This window comes from Rhea americana, unplaced genomic scaffold, assembly GCF_003343005.1.
Source record: "Rhea americana isolate MKP2758 unplaced genomic scaffold, rheAme1 scaffold_45, whole genome shotgun sequence".
In the NCBI taxonomy this organism is placed as follows: domain Eukaryota; kingdom Metazoa; phylum Chordata; class Aves; order Rheiformes; family Rheidae; genus Rhea; species Rhea americana.
The window spans coordinates 4,314,199-4,336,481 of NW_028186590.1; the positions used below are offsets into that span (position 1 = coordinate 4,314,199).

A 22,283-nucleotide genomic window follows, 5' to 3' on the forward strand; every position below is an offset into this window, starting at 1 on the left:
AAAAAAGCTCATTAATTCAATGTAAGTTCTGCTGCTAAACTGCTAAATGATTTATTTAAATGCAATTATCTGCTGCCAAGACACAAAAGCTTGCAAAGTTTGAGTAACAAAAGTTACTCAGACCACATTTCTCGTATTTCAGCAAAACCCTTAAGAAAATGTGTCAATTGCCCTTTTTGTGGTATCATCACTGCTAAACTTAAATACACTATTTAGTTTTGTGTACACTGTCTGTATTGCCTGTTAACAGGAAAAATGAAATAAAAACCATAGCTTTTTGGGTATTGTAACTATGTAAATTAGTGATAATCTAGTTTATAATAAAACAAGTCATTGTATTTATTGAATCAAATGTTTTTCTCATTTTCTSAAGTTTTGGTTCATTAATTAACCTGTAATTTACATGAAATGTAAATTATTAATAATTTAAAAATATTAACCAAATACTGATGGATTTAGATTACTTGTGAAGTTATTTATGAATTAAACATTTTAACTGTCTTGTACAGTCATTTCATATATTTTTAATTCTAATGCAAGTAATTGCACAGGTAGAACTTTTTAAATAGAAAAGCCAAGTGTGAAGCACAAATAATGAACAGAAAATGTGAATTTCATATGCATTTTTCAGACTTCAGAGGGTAAGCACTTTTATTAGCACYTGCAGCACTAACAATGTGTTGAGATCCAGTAGACTGATAGACACTAATTGATTTCTTCGAACTGTAGTAACATCTGTACAGCCAAGTCAAATGAAATCTTTTACGTACTTCTAGAATATCAGAGGAAAAGTATTTTTTTAAAAATGCACAGTTTCTTTCTGATTAACTTCCTGGTCCTGCTCAGCACCAGGTAACACATCCCCTAGGCCTTTCATCTGCTGGTAAAGGCTGTGGAGTAGAGGGAAGTCAGCACATGAAAAGAAATGAAAAAGCCTTTTGAGCTTGCCTTTTTTTTTTTTTTTTTTTTTTAAAAAAAAAAAATCTATCTGTTCTGTATATCGCTTAAGAAGTGTGAACAAATGTGGAGATCTTTCCTCTTTCTTACTTGTATGATTCCATAAAAACTCAGCATAAATTTAAAATTCGTTCATGAGTGAGCATTTGTCCGAACTGGTAGGCAGTCAGAGCCAGCTCGGCTGTTTCAAAAGCATTGGAAATGGCCGATAACTCCMAGGAAGGGGGAGAAAGGAGCATCTATAAAGCCCTCTAGTGTGCAGAGATTTTTTTACTTTTTCTGTTCCTCCTTTCTTGGGTCTTTGGAAGAGCCAAGGTGCTATGTTTGGTTGGCTGTTGCTTAATGCCTRTTCTTTTCGAGGTTCCACCAACGGCTGAGAGAGTTTCAGATTTATTCTGCATTAAAATGGCATCTTAGGGTTTGGGTGTTGCATATCCCTATGAGCACAGATGTTCTCTGCTAGGTGTCAGAAGATTGCTAGGTAACTTCCATAACTTTCTTTGTGTCTCTAGCATTAGCTAAGCGAAGTAGCACAGGATCAGTATATTATCACAGCTCCAGATATCAGCCACACGTATCTGCCTAGGTGTCTTTTTCTTCATAGCAAGCAGTAGAGAAGGTTATGCCTCGGGCAGAAAATGACCTATCAGCTATACTCACTTTGACCATCTCTCACAAGAGGAAGGTAGGAAAGCAGCTGAGGTGACTGCTTCACTTTTGAGCTTGGTTTGAGTTAGTAAAAAGGAGGCAGAATTAATAATTAGACTGCAGGAAGATTTTTAACAGTATTCAGGGCAATTATACTGAAGATAACAAAGGTTAAGGGCCTACATATCGGTAAAATCTGTGTCTGTAGGATAAAATTCACTTTCTTAAACATAGGCCTGCAGGGTCATTTTAGATTCCCCAAGATTTTCTGCTCAGCTGCTGCTGTCATATTTGAAAGCCCTATGCAGATAGTTGGATAACCTAAGGCACCTAAAATGGTACCAGATGTTGATGGTCATGACACTGAATCTGTTTTTAAATATATTCTGCCAGCTGACTGTTGCTGTGGGCTCTGTCTCTTCCTTTAACAGTATGCACATATGCAGCTTAATATTTCCTACCTTTGCCAAATGAATCTCAATTTACTGAGTAACACAAGCAACTGAATGTGTATTCCTTTTTCATGTAATTTTAAATAAATTCTGTAACATAAGTGTCCTTCAGAATATTTGCATTGCAAATGCCTACTGTAACTCCTCTCTTTTACCATGTCCTAGAATGAATTAGAAACTGATAGGGGCTTGAGACACCACAGTCCCAACCCTCATAAGGGCTTTTTTTGGAGTTTATGCAGGAGTTCATACAGTTGGATGGGTTTTACCTTCTGACTCTAGTCTCCTCCTCACCTTCCCCCCCCTTCAGCATACTTTGGAGGAAAACACACTAGCTGTATTTCTTGGTCTTGGCTTACAATTCATTTTCTATTCAAAAGTGCATGTCAAGAACAGCTTTGGACACTTTAAAGAGGAGGGATAAAATTTCATCAAAATGGAAAATAGTTTAACAATCAAGAAACTTTCATTTTTTCCCCCTTCTTATATGCCATAGGAACTTGTTAAAGCAAAAGTAGTGGAATAACTCAAAAGTCAGCTTGCTAAACCCTAAATTATAGTTATAAAATTATATGTGTAGCAAACAAAGCCTGCAGGCAGCTCTGTGTTTTGTGTGCGATAATCCTGGGAATCTCCAGAGAACCCACTTTTCATCAGCTCTGCAAACACTTCCATCACCATTTCTGTATGCATAGATGAAACCAGGACAGTAAAACAGCTTGCCCTAAGGAGGACCTGAGAAACTGGTGAGGAGGTTTAGTTAACTTTACTGAGCAAACCTTTTGCGAACCTTATCTTATTAGCTGCTATCTATTAAATGGATAATTGAATATTCAGTTAATGTTATTAATTATATAAAAACACCACAGATGTTATGCGTCTTGAAGAAACTATAGTTATGCAAAACAAAATGACTTGGAAATTTTTCTGTTTTCAGATCGGTTGGCTTCTGCCTTTGAAGAATAGTTCAGATAACAATAGCTAATTTCTTTCATTCATATTACATTTCTCATTAGGTTCATTGTGGAAATTAAATTACATCAAAGCAGTCCATTAATTCCTGGTTAGGCCCAAATGATGTTTCTAAAGCTGCAGGGGGGGTAATCCTCTGTTCACCAGCGATCTGAGGCTTTACTGTTGGAAAAGATGTTGGCTTGTTAGCTTGGTAGCTGAATAGATGTCCTAACCGGGTGGAAAAGACAGCTATACCTGAAGGAAAACTGGAGACAGTACAAATTATCTGTTTTAAAAGAGGACAGTTATCTAGATTCCAGTTCTGTTTCATGGTGGAGGTCCTAGTGATGGCARGTGCTATGCAAACATGAAGTATGAAAGACTACCCCAGCTTTGTGCTCTTGAACAAAAAGTACAAGGCTTTAGTGCACATTGTAGTTAGGTTACTCCTGTAGAACAACGATGATTTATGGACATTTAAAGACAGGTCCCACTGGGAGTTTATGAAGGTACATCATTTGACCAGTGCCCCTTTGCCCTGCGTCTTTCCTTAGGTAGTGCAGTGGTTTATACTTTCTACTTCATCCTGTTTGTAATCATTCTTGTGCTACTCGTATTGTACTTGCCTGAAATTCTAATGACACATTGAATTCGTGCAGAGAGCTGGCAGTGTTACAGAGGCTACTAACTTCTGTGACTGTCCCTCAGTGACCAAATTCCTAAAACTCAGCAAACTGGCATTTTAATGGGCCAATATGCTGCAGTGTGATACCTAGATAGGGACAGTTGCTCAAGTGCCTTCATTTCACTGTTGTGAGCATATTTCGGCAGTTTCTTATTATGAACCTGACAAGGTGTGCAAAGCATTTAGTCAGCCTCCTTACCTGTAGCTGAAATTTGGCAGCAAGTTGCCGGTACTGTGGGGAGTTGGGATCACTAAGCTCGGCCGTGTACTCCTGATCGGTGAGAGTGACGCTGAATTCTACCATTTGCTCCACAGGCAGTTCTGGAACTGTATTTGTTCCCAGCTCCTGGAAAAAAAGAGAAAAGAAAGAAAAAAGGAGAAACAATACTAAGTGATTTTTCCTCCACACTTCAGTATTTAACAGGTAGAAGGGCTCCTTCTTAAGCCCTTCCCCAGAACGACTTTCTGAGCTCCATCCTGCAAAGGGTGAGGACTCCTAACCACATCTGTTGGCTTAATTCTTCTGCCTTTATAAACAAGTGACTTGAGAGTTGCCTTTGATACACATAAATGAGGGTGGTGAAGAGAATCAAGCCATTTGTTACAGAGTGAGYGTTGCAGAAAGTTTTCTTGTTTCCACCATGATTAAAGTGATATTGCTTTAACTGCTGCTTTGCAGGAAGGTTTGTGGCACCAAGGAGAGGGACAAGTAAATGCTGAAAGCTGGTTGGCATCCTTTGCTCAGAACACCTTTAGTCGATCAGAGGAGATTGCCAGATTGTCTGATGCTGTTTCACGTTTAGACATCTGCAGTTTTGTTTTGTTTTCCTTTTTTCTKGTAAAAAAGTAGAATTGATGCTACTTGTGTTATACCTTCCCTGTGCAGTTGAATTTACTGTTATTAAAAGTACCGCTTTTTTGTTTGCTGCTTCCTAACACTATATGCAATTTTGGCCTACATTTTCTAATTTCTTCCTTTAATAATGTTAATCTCCAGAAGAGATGCCATTTCCAGGCTACTATGTGCTGCTCACAAGAAGGAAAGCTGCTTTGGGGGCATTCACAAATTTTTTCTAACTYATCTCAGATATAATATACTTTTGATAATTTTAAGATTGGGAGAACTCTCTTGCTCCTTATTCGGAAGCAAAACTGAGCTTCAGATTTTAAGTCTTGGAATGCAAGTGCCTGAAAAGGCGATACAGATAGGCCATATAGGAAACTCCTGCCTTTTGCCAGTCTCTTAGTCCTTRTTTATAACTCTAGTTACTACTGTGACTAGACATGACATATCATGCCTTCATTCAGTTGCCAACCTATTTTATTGCAGAATAAAATCTTTCATTTTTTTCTGAATAAGACTTTTCGGGGTTCTATTACTTTGCCTGTTAAAAACACAAAGGACCTAGARCAAGGTTTTCTTTACAGCATTTATTGCATAAATATTGAATATTTATACTTACTAGTAATACTTAAATATTCTGTGTTCTTTGAATACTTTTTTCAGACATTTTTATTTACTTGAGGGTAATTCTACTCTCAGCCAGGCTTTTTACCAAACAAAAGAAATCCACCAACGAGAGCAAGTCAATGTTGAAGAAGCAATTGGCTCAACAGAGCAGCAGTTTCATCAACTTTGAATCCATCACAGGATGGGTTGGCACGGTGCTGCTGGAGAGATCTGTCTCTTTCCTAACATCTAAGCTATGCTAGCTTCCAAGAAAAAGCAGAACAAGAAATGAGTCCTATTATGARACAGGGGATAAGAGATAAAATGTTAATGAAATAAAAACCAGGATAGAATACTTTTTGCAGCCATCAGAGCTGTGAGCTGCAGAGCTTATAAGGCTTCTGCCACCCTGCTATTGTGCTAGCTGAGTTCAAAACCCAGAGGTGACTGAAAAAGTGGGATGGGGATATAGGCTGTCCTTACCTTCACAGGAGTCTTTGTGTCATTGACGATTTCGTTGAGCAGTGTTCCAGTAGGCACCGGTGCGTATGGAGAGAGCGACRTGCTGGGGGAACCTGGGAGAGTTTAGAATAAAATCAAGCAAGAACGGAGATGTGCATCAGAGGCAGACAAAAATCGTCTCCCTTTTCTATTGCTCAGCTGCCATTAAAAGGTGGTTGTGACTTATGGCAAGAGCAAAGCTGCTCCTTTCTATGTAACAGATGGCCTTTTTTTCGTGGTCAAAACATCAGTGGAGTTGCGTGTGTGTGACTGAAAGCAATCTGTGTGAATGAAATTATGTGAGTTAAATATTATAAACAAGCATTTCCTGTAACCCTGCAGCATATATAACTGACTGTGCTATTTGGCTTTGGCAGCTGAGATATTTGCCTCTATGACGAACCCTCTTCTTTAAGGCTTCAGTTTAAAGTAATAAGAGGCTTTGATGAAGACTGAGTTTCCCCCCTGGAGGGGGAAGTCACTGTCGGTAAGGTTCTGCCATATACAGCCCTCACAAACAGGTACGCAGGGTGTTTCCTCACTGAACCAAGACGGCCACATTTACAGATGCTTACCAGTGCCTAATTTTCYGGCATTATTTTAAAGAACTATGCTATACAACAATATTGATATATCTGCACTGAATAATCTACTGGTCTTAATGTCTTGGTGTCAGTGTGACTTTCTGGCCATAGGTCATTCTTTATTTTCACCTGTTTGCTTAKTTGGCTAACAAAATGCAGTAGTTGACGCTCTACATGTTATTTCATAACTGAAGCAAAATTAGCTGTACTGACTGCACCTGAAACACAGAAAACATAGTTCACAAGATGCAGCTAAAAACTGTGAAACARACCTGAAATGCTACATTTGTGTAGCAGACATACTACAGGGAAGTCAAAAAGTACTTTTTGTATGTCTTCTTGTCAAAGSATTTTTATTGTGCTTCACTGAACTTGTCGTGCTTCTATCACATTTATTAAATTACAGCTTTCTAAGATCTACAAGTCAACGGCTTCAGCAAGTCTATTTAATGGGCAGACTCAGAGCAAGCAGTTTCGATTTTACCTGTAGAAATGGAAGGAATGTCTTCCAGCTTTTTGCCACCTGTTTTCTCTGTGGATATTTCATCTTTCCTATCAATCAAATAGAAATACGTGATTTAATGAYCAACACCAATGCTTTACTGGCAATGGCAAAGATGTAACAAAATGTAGAAATCACTCCTATGTTAAGTGTATTTTTAAGTGAAAATTACTTCTAATGAAATCTAACTCAAGTATTCTCTCCCCTGCTGTRCCTCCAGCTATCGGGATAGTTCAGCAGGGGCTTTGGGCTTCTGGTCTTTTAATTTTGGAGCCTCTGGATTCTTCCAGGGCATTTCATGGTGTGGTGTGAGGAGAGAGCGGGAGGAATGACGGTTCRGTGGTCAGTCTGCATCAGAGTATTGCTGGGCCACTTCCAACTAATGATAGTTTCAAATTAGATTTCTGGGTCAAGCTCATCATGAATTYGAGGAATGTTTGGGTTTGGATCTGGCTGTAATATTCACGGAGTAAAGCCTACTACGGGCCTTATGGCAGGTACTTGAGAACTCAAGAATATGGTGTGCATGATACATAGATTGTCTTCCTTGTGTCGCAGCATTAGTTTCTGTATTGTTATTATTATTATTTATTATTTTGGTTGTAAGAATTATAGATATGTGCTGATGAAAAAATTTTGGAAGTGAGAGTGTTAACTTGCCTGATAAGCAGAGGAGGTGTATTTATGAACACACATTTTATAATAAATGGATTAAAGATTTCCATAAGACTATAGAATATCTTCTGCTCTAAAACCTAACTTTTATTCGTTTGTAGCTTATGGAAACGTTCAGGTTCTTAGGTAAGAATTTTATAAGTTACATTTTGCGATTTTTTCCTTTCATGAAAGTTGAGGTGAAAAATTTCAGATGATTTTGATKCTAAGCAGAAAAAGAAATTATAACATAAAAAAAAAGCACCATCGTGAGGTGATGAGGATAGAATTTCTTAAAATTTCTATAGAAATAGCTATTATTAAGGCAATGCATAAGACTGGGGGATGTTTGTGAAGACTGACCGAAGTAAAAGAATTCAGGGCACTGCAAATACATGGTGTGGTGTTCTCGTTTGTCACCACGAAGCTCATACAATGTRCACAGCAAAGGAGGGTTGGGCTGCRGAACTAACCTGGCTTTTTAGTAACGTATCTAAAGAATAYGGGCAATGCCTRACTTCTTTTACCTCCTACTCTAGATATCCCGCACAGTTAGAACTAAATTACCATTTGTAATGTTTCCATAATGTCGAGTAATTGTGTGACATCTCTAATTGTGAGACTGAACTCTTTACGTGACAGCTACAGAAGATAYAGGAAAACCTGTTCTCCCCAAACTACACAGCAGTAATGATGAAGTCCAACAATGCATAATCATGGCTGCCTACATTTCCGGTTAAAACATGAATATAATTTACTTTATCCTCTGAATGGTGTGTAGGGAAAACTGCACTGTTCACAAAGAGCATAAAAACTCTGAAATCAGTCACTTCACTTATTGCCTCGCTGCGGCTGTTTGCACTAGACGGAGTGAAAAGACCTCCCTTTGGTCTTCAAGAGGAATTTAATTAGGCTCTACATTATTAATAATACATTTCTTAGAAAGAAGAACCCTCAAAACTCTGATATTGTAATCAATAAAGGTACATAAGACCTCTGCGATCCTGGGACAGTAGGACATAAGAATGGAAGGAATTGTTTGCTACATCTGAAAATCTAGGAAAATTTGAAGGAAAAATAATACATTAATCTGAGAAACAGGGTCTGGCTATACTGTGATATTTACATGCAGAGACAGAATTCAGYCTCTTAACTTTAATCCTCCCATTCTCAGACTTTTGAGGATTGGGAGAAGCATAGTTTTTTTCYTCAAAGGGAGTATTTACAGAATAAAGCAGCACGTTAATTAACACTAGTGTGACCTGTAAAAATACCCGTGAAAGCTGCAGTGAAGACAGAGATGTCATGTTATTGCTCAATGCAACCTCCAAAATAGACCTTTTCTTCACCGCTCTCACTTTCCGTTCGAGGAGAATTATGGTCTGTGGCTAAGYTTTAGTCGCACTCAGCATCCAAACCAGTCTCCTGGCTAACCTAGAGGTGGTGACTCTGCTGGAGATTCATGCTTGGGTTAGCCTAAGAGGACATTCTGTCTCAAAGCAGACAGGTAATTCAAATGTTCGGGCAACTTTCRTTACTTGTGATTCAGTTACTTCGTGCTACAATACGTACAGTATATGCATCTCTCACGGCACACACCAAATACGCCACAGTGCTATCTGTGCACATATTCACATCCACACACATCTACACGTAATTTTTTCAAAGAAAAGAGAAAAGGCGGTAGCATCCATCAGCAAGATTTCTAGTTTTGCTTTACTTACCTTTCCTGGAAGGTTCTATGTTTTACTCGCTGCAAAAAGATTAAGAAAAACAACATTTTACTAGTGGGTGTATCCAACAGTATAACAGAAGCCTGTTAGCCCTTTGTTTATAGTATTTTTTGTTTTCCTTCTAACACATGCCCCCTTCTCCTCCTGAGCAATACTTTGCCTTTATATACACRGGTAGGGAGGGGCTTGGAAATATTCCCCAGTTTCTAAACAAATGTCAGTAATTCTTACCCGTTGGATTATTTCCAGATGCTCTTGGGAATTGCTGAAGTTTTTGCCAATGTCGAATATGCAGAAGGTTTCCCTCTGGCAGGCAGTAACCCAGTTCTGATATTCGGAAGTATCAGGAATCCGATCCAGAAAAATACGAAAGGCTTCCCAAACAGCTTCCTGGCAGACTAARAAGAAGAGGGCTAGGGATGGACACTTCGTACCAAAAAGTAAAACTTTTAAGCTGTTTTAAAATGATTTGGGCATTGCACGTTTTATTCTGGCTAGTAAACAAATCCAACTTCTTTAAGTCTTTTAGGTATTTTTTTGTTCATGGTCATTTGCCTTTATGTTGAAGGCTTAGTCTTCTCTGAGTTAAGGCTTTATAACTTTCCTCTTCTTCAAAGAGAGATTAATTTGGCCCATCATCATCATTATTAATAAGGACCAAACACAAATCATACTTCCTTCATCTCAAAGACGCATACGCTGAATGTTCTTGTAGTGAGAGCAAAAACAGGGAGGTAAAGAAAATTACCTAGCCATTTTAATACTCAAATAATCTTAATTTTACCTGTATGTTAAGGTTTTATACATTAGAAATGATTAACTAGGCATAGAACAAACTAAACAGAATATGCTTAAGATTTTGATATTTCCCACTCGTGTCATAAAATACTTTTAATGGAAAACATTTCTTTTTAAATGTGGCAGGCCAAAGTGCTTTGCTAATATTCTGAATTTTAAGTGTATTTGAATACAGGTAAAATTCCTTTAGAAAGAACACAGTTTCCTTTCTCCCCTACCAGTGTACACATGCATTTATTCAATATTAAATATCTCCTCCACAGCGGTGAATCACCGTGTTGAATGCCAAGCTACATCAGKCAAGATTAACGGGTACGGTAGCTATGGAGAGAACAGCAGCATTCTGAATCATTTAAGAAAATGAGTACATAGAGAGTGAAACAGTGGGAGAGATTTGGAGAAGCTAGAAGGAATTTTCATTTAGCGGATGCAAACTGGCTCCAGCTGTTAATTATGTGAGATGATGTAAAACATGCATAAAAAATCTAATAATGGTTCCTTGTACTCGTACGTATCCCACTGCCTCACTCCTTATGCAAGGAAGCTGGGAAGCTGTAGTATGTTCCAAACGTGCATATTTGGTCCTGGCYTTCAGTTTTTTAATCTATTTTGGAGCAAACAGAAGTGTGTTGGGCATTTCAGAGAGAATTTGCAAAGAGTCATGCTGCAAAGAAGAGAGAAAGCAGCAGCAGCTAGGTTATAAAACGGCTGCTCGGACATACTTTACAAGACTTTTTTTCCTTTAATTGTCCTGAGAACACAGCTTCTAGGTATCTCTGCAAAGGGAGGTTTTGCAAGTCACAGAGGGAGATGTGGACCAGGGCATGTGGAGCTTCACTTCCAACTGCACTTTTACAAATACCTTGCTGAAGTCTCCTCTATTTAGGTAAATTGAAACCATTTCTAATTCTAAAAGATTCTGGATGAAAAACTGATCTAGGGATCTCCAGCCAGCTATCGCCTATCTGATTAATTTTACTGATAAGTCTTTGGATGCCTATCCAGATACCAGCCCTTCCGTGCACCTGAAMCGATTGGGTTTCACCTAGTTTACTTTGCACAGCCTTGAAGTAAGTGTAGAATGAATCCTGGCTGTACGTGGTTTCTGCCTGCAATCACCGAGTGCGCAGACTCCGGCCAGGAAGTGCAGTTCTCTGTGGGCTTTCCTGCTCAGGTGCAGAAACGCACACTTAAGCGGGTTGTCCGCTGCAGGACCTGTAAATTTGGCTGTTGTAGGATAACAAACATGGCTCTGTGCCTGTTAGAACCCATCTGTTTTGAACAGAATCAGTTCAGTTTATCTGCAGCTACAACACAGTCTTCAAGCCTGGCATGAAAAGATTTGTCTTTGCTAATGCTGGCTGTGATGATTAAATATTAAAGGTTTCCGTATCAGCTCTAATGATGCTTTTAATACAAGCTAGTTCTTGGATTTATGAACTCAGCAGCTTGGCAATGTTGTTTTTCCTTGCTGAAGTCTCTACTTCCTCATTAATTGACGACTGCTTCTGTCATTACTTGTTGATTCCTCCGGTGTTTTTAGTGTCAACAAAGCTAGCTGGAATTTTGGCTTTGTTAAAAGGAATGCACACACACTAAAAATGAAAGAAAAAATTTCAAAATGTTCTTTCAAATTAAAATGCTTTTAGAGAAGGAGATTTTTCAAACATAGAAAAATAATTTTAGCAAAAGATTTTCTGGCAATTTAAATGCGATTGCCTTTAGCACTTCACTTTGCATAGTTATTTACTGTGAGTTAGGACATTTTTTCAGTACTGGATACCTGCTCTGACTAAGGGGGGTGTAATTATTTACAAATATTTATCTAAAATGTCCCTGTTTGAAATTAATGCAATCAGTGTTTGGAATGAGTGTTTTCCAAGCTTGCTGTAGGGATACACTTACATAACTGCGTCAGAGCACCTCARTAATAACTCGAGAACCACTTGCCCTCCCAGTAGAGGAGCTGCTCGTAGAGCATAGGTGGTCTTATTATTAAAAAGGACTAGACTATCTTTTGAGAGAATTTGATCATAACGACCTAGCAGTTAGGGCTACTTTCTGTCACCTTTCTCTCATTTATTGCTCTCTTAGTATCTTGTTTTTCTGAGCAGTGCCTGCTGAGCAAAGATATGTCTGATGAAAAGCAATCCAATGATGATAATGTTTTGGATAAATATGACACATAGCCAGCTAAGGAGGTGTTGTTGCTGACCCCATACATGTTCTCAGGTTGCCCCACTTGAGAGAGCACCTTTACAGTGATTTACGCTATGRTGTATTTATTATTTCAGAGTTGGTGTAGGGTCACAGTAGGCTCAGTCATCCAATGCTAACTGGCTGGGCTCATATCTCAGCTACATTGTGTTGTATATTCATTCCTGAAAGCATTTTAAGGTAAATTAATGGTGGTAGAATATCAGAATTTTTGTGTAGCTTCCATTAGGAAACAATAAAATTCTACAGAGAACAAAAGTGATCCRTTACAGTTCTAATTGCTCATGGGACTTGGAGGAGGAGAAGTGGTCTCCTAGCCTTTAGATAAGGAAGAGAGAATGGATCTGAAGTTGTGTCTACAAAAGAAAAGGAAGAGGATAAGATTGTGCTGCAGACAGGGTATCCAGTGTATCTAGTGTCGGTTGCAAGATTCCGTCCAGTGTAGCTATTGTCAGATGTCCTTCTCATGAAGGTTTGTTTTGTGATTACTAGGCCCAGCTTCAAGGATAAATGCTTGTGTCRCCTAATTTTCACTTCCATTTTGTTTTGTTTTATTTTGTTYTGTTTCCATTTGTSAAGTAGTTTAGTGTGCTCAGCTGGGAGGACATCAATGTTCATTTCTCATCTTTGCTTGAAAGAAAGATTTTTTGAGATTTTTATCAAGGATATTGTAATGGGAAATGTGCATCTATTCAAGGAATCAGAAACATCTGTTTCTAGATGAATATCTGAATTATTCAGCTGCAGTATTCTGTTCTCTTGCTTCCTCTTTGGGAAGTAGCTGAGCTTCAGCTGGAGAATTGGATGACACCTATGCAGAAAAGTCTGTGCGTGTAGGACACTACTAGGAAAGAGGGTCTGTAAGGCTAAACCTGYTTACAGTAGGTGGCTTAAAGATCACATTCTCCCACTTTGAACTGATGTGTTGCTCTCCAAAAAAGATAGTAGTAGCATCAGCATGAGCTTTAAATGAAAATGTCATAGTTACAGTGCTTTGATTTCAAGTTAAATGATACCACCCTAGGAGAGCTTGTTTTAGGAGTCTAGTTAATGTTTAGGAAAGGCTTTTTCAACTAGCTTCTTTGACATAGATGTCTGAATTCTGTCTAATGTCYGACTGAGTTGGAACTTAGTCCCTAACTGGGGTCTGAATATATTTGGATCCAGAGAAATGTCTACAGACATTGGTGTAGTCTGCCAATACAGTCCGCAATGCTGCCTGTAGGAAGAGGCTGCCACAGCAGAATTTTTCCAGCTTTACACTCTGGCTTCATTTTGAAGGGAACTAGTTGGTTCCATGAAAGGGAACTCAGAAGCAGCAAAATAACATGCATGTGTGTGAGTTGTTGGAGACTAACACAGAGGAACAAATAGATAAACTACATTATTTAATTATAGAGTAGGTGTAGACTACTTGCATCCCAGAAAGTCTGAGTAGGTTTTAGAGTTAACGTTGGACTCCTTAGCTGCAGCCCCCAAATATGCAATTTTTTAATACAAACTGGAACTGCTGCAGCATGAAAGGTTGGAAGAGAGAGTGAAAATGGAGATAGGAAATACCAAAAATAGAAGGCTATTTGCACTGTGCTCTTTCAAGGTCTAAAACTGCAGAGGCATCTCTATGGGCTCCCTACAGCTCTTTTCAGGAGCTCCTACAATTATCTCAATGTTTGAAGAGTACCAACACTGCCGCTAAACACAGACTAAACACAATTGCAGATACACCAAAGTAATTAAACAATGACAGATGAACAGTTTCATTACCTGACTTAAGCTGGTTGGATTAACTGCGAGTAGCAAACATGGTATATGCTACACTTTTGAGAAAGGTGGTATATACTGTGTATAGCTTTACACAGTAGTGCAAACAAAATTTGGTCTTCACATTATGCCATAGTAGAACAAACATTATTTCATCGAACTCATTAGCCTTCTAAGTGCGTGATTTTTTTCTGTTCTGATAATCACCTGTGTCTCGAAGCACACTGATGTGCATGTAACATTTAATCAGATATATAAAAGCAAGGAATAGAGCAAATACCATGTACACTGCCCAGAGTTAAAAAAACAATCTTCTGAAAAATTCTTGTTTTTTCCTCAATGAAAGGAAAGACCTTCAGGAAGGAAGCACATGAATCAATCATCATCTTACCTCGTAATCTATAGTAAGCTTGGTGGCTGGCTAAAATCTGCTTCACTGATTCTTGTGGGCAAACTTTCACACCAGCTGGGAAGAAAGGTGACCTCTTTGTTCGATGCTTTGCCATGTCAAATATCCGCCTTATGGTTGACACTCTGGACCTCTTTGTTGTTCTTTCTGTTTTATCTGACCCTGAGATATCTGCAAGATGTTTGACTTCACCACGATTTATTTTATTAGGGATTTCTGAAAAAGACAAAACACAAGCATGTACATGAACATACATGGTATAGGCAGTAGACATGCACYGCAAGGTCGTGGACAAGAACCTGAGTCAAATTTCTGAGTGAATTAATGCGCTGAAGAGAACCATTCTGTGATCACCCTGGAGAGCTGAAACTCACTTTTCAAGACTGGACTTTGGGTCCACCGAAGCTCTTGCAAAAGCTGAACAGGATTTTGACCATCTTTGGGGAAAGAAAGAGCTGTTTCCTGGTGTCCTCTTTTACTCTGCAGTGCACTCCTCTACGCATCCCTCACCTAGGCTGAAGTATTAATTAGAGCAACTGGAACATAGGTCTTCTCTTTCTCGCTGTTTGTTTCTTCACCACTGAATGAGAGTGTCATGAACACTCTGGTTCTTGGTATCTTAACGGATCTTTAACTATTCCTTGCAAAGCAAGCAAATAGTAGAAAMGTGTGAAATCAGTGAGTGGGAGTTGAGGATCTAGACTGAGATTTGTGTAGGCAGTTATTCAATTATAAAAAATGGAAATGCTTCTAGGGTGTCAAAATAGCCTCAAGAACATAAACCACCTATCATAAAAAGCATACAAAAATTCAGGACTTGTTTGGTCCTCCTTCCATTTGTGATGCAGTAATATATGACAAAGTAGTTTAATTTCCTGTAAAAATGGTAACAATACAAATAATGTATATATATTATGTAATAATATATGTACATAATATATGTACATTATATATATAGACACACATAATACAATGTAATGTATAAGGTAAAAGTAAGGTATACATTTACCTGAGCTGAAATATGGCATTTTGCAGGATCATTTGAATGAAGAAATTRGTATATATTAGATTATCTTCCAAATTTTTGCATCCATTGTAATAATGGTGCTAAAGTTAGGGTCTTTTGCTGCATTTTCATATAACAAATGGTTTGTTGGAAGAACTGCTCTGGAAGAAAGGGGTAAAATTTGGAAGTACTTGAAAAACTTTCTAATGTAGATAATGTGAGAAAGACAGCATAGGTGTAACCTCAAAAATGATGAATTTTGTGGAAAAAATRTTGTTTTAAGAATGGTTTAAAAATTTCTAAAAGGAGAATTAAAAGGAAAAAGTATGGTTCCAAAGAATCAAGTTTAGAGAGGGTAATAATGAAAAAATTTAAAAAGATTGKTTTGCTCAAGAAAGGGAAGAAATGGCAGGCAATATGTAAAAAAACTACCAATTATTATTTCCTTAGACAAATCAAGAGAAAATAAAGGTAAAAATACATCATTTTGACAATTTGGAACTGTGTTAATTAAACATTTAAAGAAAAAGTTTTGTATGGAAAATAGGAATTTATAAAATGAAGGCAAAACAACTGACTGTTACTGCTTTGTAAATCATGCTAGAGGTCTGCAGCAACCTGTGGACCYGGTAAATGGACTGTCTAGTAGTTGCAAGGTAAATGAAAATGATGATGCATATGGTGTTTGTCACAAAATAGGGAAGTAAATATTTTTCCACCGTAATGTCAGATCTTGAAATATAATGGTAAAACTTCAGAAAAGGAACTTGCCCTGTGAAAACATCTCTCCAGGTCGTTAGAAACCACAAGGCGCCAGATATTGTATCATTTGAGACACCGAATGATTTCAGTGATAMGTGGGGAGAGCAGTGCTGTATTTACCACTGAGAAAAAATCCAGTGCATTTGAAATCTCAAAACAGGCCTCTGAAATCCCCCAGAAGAAAATACCAAAACTCTATGTGGGGAGGAAGAAGCTGGTTGTCAATCTACTACCATTTACTGTCTATATTAACTGCTGCTGCCCAGGCAACCTGTCCAACTGCAGCAGAGGGTTTTTGCACTAAGCTCTTTGCTGACTTTTGTATGGAGCAAAGCCTTTCCTAAAGGATTTGCTTCCTCCTCAGGATTTGCCTCTAAGTCATTAACTTGAATTTAGATTTACGTTATTCGYAAGACTGGCAAAGAAGATTCGTCTCAAATGATTGTTGTAATGACTTGTAAATTTGCTGTGTTAGGATCAGTAGTTGCTCTTCTCAGTGTGAGAAAGTGTCCGTACATTATCTGCTTCAAGTTATCCCTGCTCTGCTTGCCTGTTAAGAGTAGATATAAACTTTTTTTTTTCTCTCTTTTCCTCTGATTTCCATCTTTTGTRGGAAGGAACTGTTGCCTGGGCATGCTTACAGTAATAGATTTTACTCCATGTGTATCTTGCGGTTAGWTAACTTACTTTGCTAGAGTAAATTATATTATCATCTGTTTTTGAAACCACTTTTTTTTTTTTACTCCAGGAAAATTTGAATTTGTAGAAAGSATCAGCTCACATGATTTTGCAACACATTTACTAGTATTAATCAAATGTGAATGAAAGAATGTTTTCTGGTACAAACATTTTTTCATGATTCTGCAGATCTGTGCCTTCCCCCTGTGTCTATGGGAGTTCTGAAATGAGAAATTTTCACCTTAGACCATCAGATRATTCAACCATGTACTTTACTAAAATATGGACTGTCAAAAACTGCAGCTTCTTAGATGCTTTTCTTTCAGTGTCCTGGATTAAAAAGAAAATCTAAGACGATCTGAGCTATTATCAAATTATATCCACATATATTAGCTAAGCCTTTTTTTCCTCTTGTACCGCGTTGTAATTGAGTAAATTGGAGTGGTACAAATTTTACAGGGTGCGTTGTCTGATCACTTAGAAAGAATCTCAGTAATACTCAGCTGTTTTTGCAATGTTTTGCATTCTCATTCTCTTTTCTTCACCAMACTTGCATAGTTAATATATTTAGTGTTCATACTGCACAATTTGACATTTTTTATTTAATCTTGTTCAGTCTATTTATTTATTTAGTTTTTATTTAGTATTGTTGGTCTAATTCATAAGGGTGACTGTCCCAGTTTTACCTTCAAAAGGCATTTCTACAATTTTTAGTCTTCTCTGATGGTTTTAGGATAGATGAGCAGCTAATACTGAAATCTGGTAACTATTTACTATATTTTAACTTTTACACAAAGCTGTAGCTCACATTCTTTATTCTCATATGAAGAATCTGTATTGTTGCCCCTGTTTTCCAAGTGGCAAATTTGAGGTAGTTTTACCAAAGTGATCTACAGAGTTAGTGGAAGTCATTATCAAAATCTGGAGTTCCTGACTTCTCGTCCTGAGCTCAGAAAAACACAACAAAAGTTTTCAAAATATGAGGAAAAACTCTTAGTTATATTGGGCCTAATCAAAAGCGCATTGATGACAGCGCAGGTCTCTCAAGCCCATAGCACTGGTTCTTCATTTTTGTTTTCAGGCAGATAAGCAGTATTAAAAGATAATTAAAAAKACATAAAATGCTTTTGCTGTTTCTTTTCCCCATAACCAATTGCCACAGTTACCACAGGAATGCTCTTTGATTAGTAAAGAAGAACTGGCACCCAGAATGATCTTTATTAGCATGAGGCTCACTCAAATTAAAAATCTGAAATCCTCTGAATTAGACCAGATCTCCTCCCTATCTCTCTTGAGAACTGCACTATCAAATTTATAGCCTTACTAAATAAGCAAGGCAGGAGAAATAGACCGATTTCAAAGGTGCAAGCATGTTTTTTTTAATAATCTGCATGCTGAAAAGGGAAGAGTACATATTTATTTAACTGGATTCTGGGAAAAAAAGAGATGAAAGGTGTTCATATAATAGGTCAGTGGAATTTTCTTTTATTCATTTTTATAAACACTGGAGCAAAAAGATTGCATTCATAMCTGTTTTGGCTGTAGTGGATGCTTTCCCATACAGCTTTATTCCTTCTAGTTATTAATAATAYCAGTTTRTTTATTTTATTTTTTTTCCCAGCAATGTAAGCTGTCTCTCTGAAAGAATATTTGACTATGGCATTAATTCAGAACTGAACATCTAGTTTGACTAGGCTTTAGAAAATTAAGCTGTGATTATGCACAAAGAGAAGACTTTAAAATATGGTAACTAAAGATTTCAGCAGAAAAATTCAGGGCAACATCAGGACAGAACTGTTGAAGTCTGAATAATTCAGGAGAAAATGAAAAGAATTGCTTAAAATCATCACAAGGTTTGACATGTACGGAAAAGCAAATTAATCTGAAAAATGAGTGGATGCTCTTCTAGGCTAGATAGGAACGCTGGATTGGCAAATGAGACATGGCCTTCATAAAAAAACAATTGCTAATTTAAAAAAAAAAAGTTTTACTTAAGGAGATCTGCTGAAATAGATCAAGAAGAAAACTTAGCAAAGAGGGTGATTCCAGCGAAGACTCRGTAAATGTGTTTGTGATGCAATTAAACGTACAGCAGGGCCAATAGCCATGGTGGTAAAAAAAAAYCCAAGGGTGAGTAATGATGGAAAGTAGATCTTGAGATCTCTGGAAGGTCTAGATAGTGGAAATACCAGATGGAGTATGGAAAGTAAAAATAAAGGTAAGATCTTGGACCCTTCTCTTGGAATCAGTCTTTCTTCCTTACACTGGAATAGTGAGGACCCTAAATTCTCATGGCACTTGCCAGTGACAGGTAAGGTGTCCTTGATGTATATTTCCTTATATTTCTTTCTATACTTTTTTAATACAATACAGTCTCTATCTTGGTTGCATGGGAAGGATCTGACCAGCTAAAGGGGGCTCAGATGAGCAGGGGCAGATTAAAATAAGACATTGGCTTTATCAATCAAATGCAGCCAGATCCTGTAAATGAATACTAGGAGCAAGACTTATTCTGCTGGAGAAGCAAGCAAGAGCCTCCATCTTCCTCTGCAGAAATCAATGCAGAGGCSCTTGCCCTTGTAGAAAAGCAGCAATAACAGGACCCCTCCCCTTCCCACACTTAATCTGGCAGTCAAGGTTTGCACACTGTGATTGGTGGATGTTACCTGTCATACTGTACTGCTCTTACTAAATTCCAACAAGACTGCTAATGTGCTTTTTACATTTTTTTTTCCAGAGCAGAGGTTGCAGTGTTGGCACCCAGCTGAGATGTGCAGTGCGTTTTATACCTCTTGCTGCAGTTGGGGCTGCTTGCAGTCAGTGCTTTGTCAGGTACTACAGCTCTGACTGTATTTAGGTAACGTCTCCAAGCTTATTTTCACAAACGAGAGCTGACAACTCTAAAAACTTGACAGAATGGAATCCCATGTTAGAAAAATTCGTGATAAGAGTTCATCTCTATGATTCTATGATCTGCTCACATCTTGTCTCTGCTAGCAGAGTGCCCTTAAATGCAAGATTACTTATCTTGTTTGTGCTTGTCTTTGGGTGCAATATATCCTTTAACTATTTTTAATGCATACAGCAAACAAATTTTGAGAAGAACTGCTGAGAGGACTCTGCCCAGCAATCGTTGCATCCTGGTGGATAGTGTGTCTTATCCGTGAGCTAACTGGGGTGGCTGAGGCACAGGAGGGAACTGAGTTTGGATCTCGCTCCACTGGCTTTAAGTTAGCTCAGCTGGTGARCTGCTCAGTTAGAGGGCAGCCCCATTACCGCAGGTATGTTTTGCTGAGGGATAAAGGATGCACGTAGATGCCTAGCTTCAGAGGAAGCCAAACGCTGGCCAGAGGAGAATGCTTGCGGTCCTGAACGAGGGGAAGAGGGCTAAGGCAAATACTTCTCAAAGTTAATATTGGCTGTAATGAGCTCTGCAATTGCTAGTTKCCCTGTTGGCTTGCGTGAATGCCAATCTTAAGCGTCACTGAATAGTAACATTAGCTGTGGAATGAAGCCTGGGTTTCTAGTTATGGCAAGGACCCATGAGGTCCCAGCCCAGGCCTCCAGCTTGGAAGACTCTGTGTCAAGTTGACTGTTCACTACTAAATGTCACATAGCTCATGTCTGTGTCTCCAGCAACACAGAACCTTTCATGCACCTGTTTTTATCTAGTCTTATGCTAGACTCAGTGTCACCTGATATGCCAGGGAATCACTGGACCCTTTCTGTGCTCGTGTGCAATGGACTCTGTGCAGAAAGCACAGCAAATCCAGTCCCTGTATCTCGTATTTGGATTCACTAAGACAACAAAGTCACCTGCATATATTCACAAGCTGTGTTCAAGCCCTCTGAGACACAGGAGAGGAGCTCTGGGCTCCTACCATAAAGCTGTGGTATTAAGTCGCTTAAAAGGTGAGTTTTGTAACATTCAGCATTTTAAAGCTGAAGCTTTAAAGTATTTTAAAATCCTCGTTTTTAGATAGCTTTCTATGAAGGAATCTTCATTCTTCAGAATTCAGGAGAGTAGTGAGTTTTCATAAATCCTACTACTTGGCAGGAACAGGTGACAACACTCCTAAATGCATTTATTGAAGATGAACATTTTTTTTCATGGTAGCATAGTACTTGAATGAGACAAGGAGAAGGTGTTCACGAGTCCTTATATTATATATTCCTKTTGTTTTCCTTTTATGAAAAGTACTAACCATCTGACTATAGGGAAACAATCTGTATCTCAGATGATATATGGGAAAATAATCTGGAGAAAAATGTGATAAATTATTCTAAACTACATGTCTTAGCAATGACAGCAACGTCATTTTATTTTTTCTAATTTTTCTTCTTATTTTTAATGGCAATACATCCAAAGCTGTGATATGGAATTAAGTAATGGTAGCTTATTCTTTTAAGGCACAAACCATTCATTAACCTGGATTGGCAAAGATCACCACCTTCATTTGACTAAGGTGCTTTGGAATTTCATTAAATGTGAAGAAATTCATTTCCAAAAGAAATGAAACCAGAAATAATAATCTCTCAGCTGTTCCCCTCCTCCCAGCCACTCACACAAGTCTGTGGGGTTTTCAGTGCTGCACGGAAAAATACAATTGTTTTAAATGAATCAACATCAGAAAGTAAGCTCAGAAGAAGATCATTTGAAACATAATTTTTTTCAAACTTAGGCCATATTACAGATCAACAAAATTTCTTCTCCCTAAAAAAAGAGTTTGATAAAAATCTTTGAATTATACTAGCCACACAATTCATGACAAAAGAAACGTAGTGATTTATCTACTTATTATACTGGAAAGATAATATGCCACTGGTAATATTCTCTTGCTTTTTTGAATAAAGTTGTCTTATACTGACCAATAACAAACCTACATTCACAATGTATGCAGTTGTACCAACCACAAATATCGAACATGCTGAAAACTTTATGACTCAACACACATGATTCTGACCCATATTCTTCTTAGTTGAAAGAGCATTGTAAGAAACTCATGCTTTCCTTGACATCACTTATCTCATTTAAGGTAGAAAGATAGTCTTTCTGTACAAATTCCAGTGAAGAAGTCTCATTGGTCCTCATTAGCTCTACTAACCAGTGCTGCTGAAGTTCATGGAGAAACTATCAAAGCCTGTTAATGAGTTCATTACCAACATCTGAATCCTGTCACAGTCTGGTTAAAGCCCAGGAACCAGACTAGATCATTGAAAGATGATGGTTTTTAATGTTGACATATGAAGCTTATATATCTATTTCCTTGGCCATACTAGAAGCATTTGGTCTGAACTGCTGCTCTCTTATCTGACAAGGACGTAAAGTACGCAAAAGAATGTTCTGTTTGAGTGGTTCTTGGAGAGACTCATACAAATCTGCAATGCTGAAACACTCATTTCAGCACCTCTGCTATTCATTTGCTAACCAGCCTTACTCAAGATGCACAACCATCTTCTAAGTCAGTGAGTCAGCAGAGCTTCAAGTTCTAGCAATATTTGCCATATRTGTCAACATTGCAGCAATCATGG

At 38.0% G+C, this 22,283-nt stretch overlaps 1 protein-coding gene across 1 annotated transcript in view; it reads right to left on the reverse strand.

Moving 5' to 3' along the window:
• Nucleotides 1–22,283, reverse strand: part of IMPG1 (interphotoreceptor matrix proteoglycan 1) — a 55,705-nt gene that overhangs the window by 27,667 nt on the left and 5,755 nt on the right. Inside the window, exons 2-7 of the mRNA XM_085316065.1 lie at nucleotides 14,288–14,521; nucleotides 9,352–9,518; nucleotides 9,112–9,140; nucleotides 6,716–6,783; nucleotides 5,630–5,721; nucleotides 3,896–4,042 (exon numbers count right to left, since the gene is read on the reverse strand). Of these exons, the coding sequence (XP_085172191.1) occupies nucleotides 3,896–4,042; nucleotides 5,630–5,721; nucleotides 6,716–6,783; nucleotides 9,112–9,140; nucleotides 9,352–9,518; nucleotides 14,288–14,521 (737 nt within the window). The remainder of the gene's footprint in view (nucleotides 1–3,895; nucleotides 4,043–5,629; nucleotides 5,722–6,715; nucleotides 6,784–9,111; nucleotides 9,141–9,351; nucleotides 9,519–14,287; nucleotides 14,522–22,283) is intronic.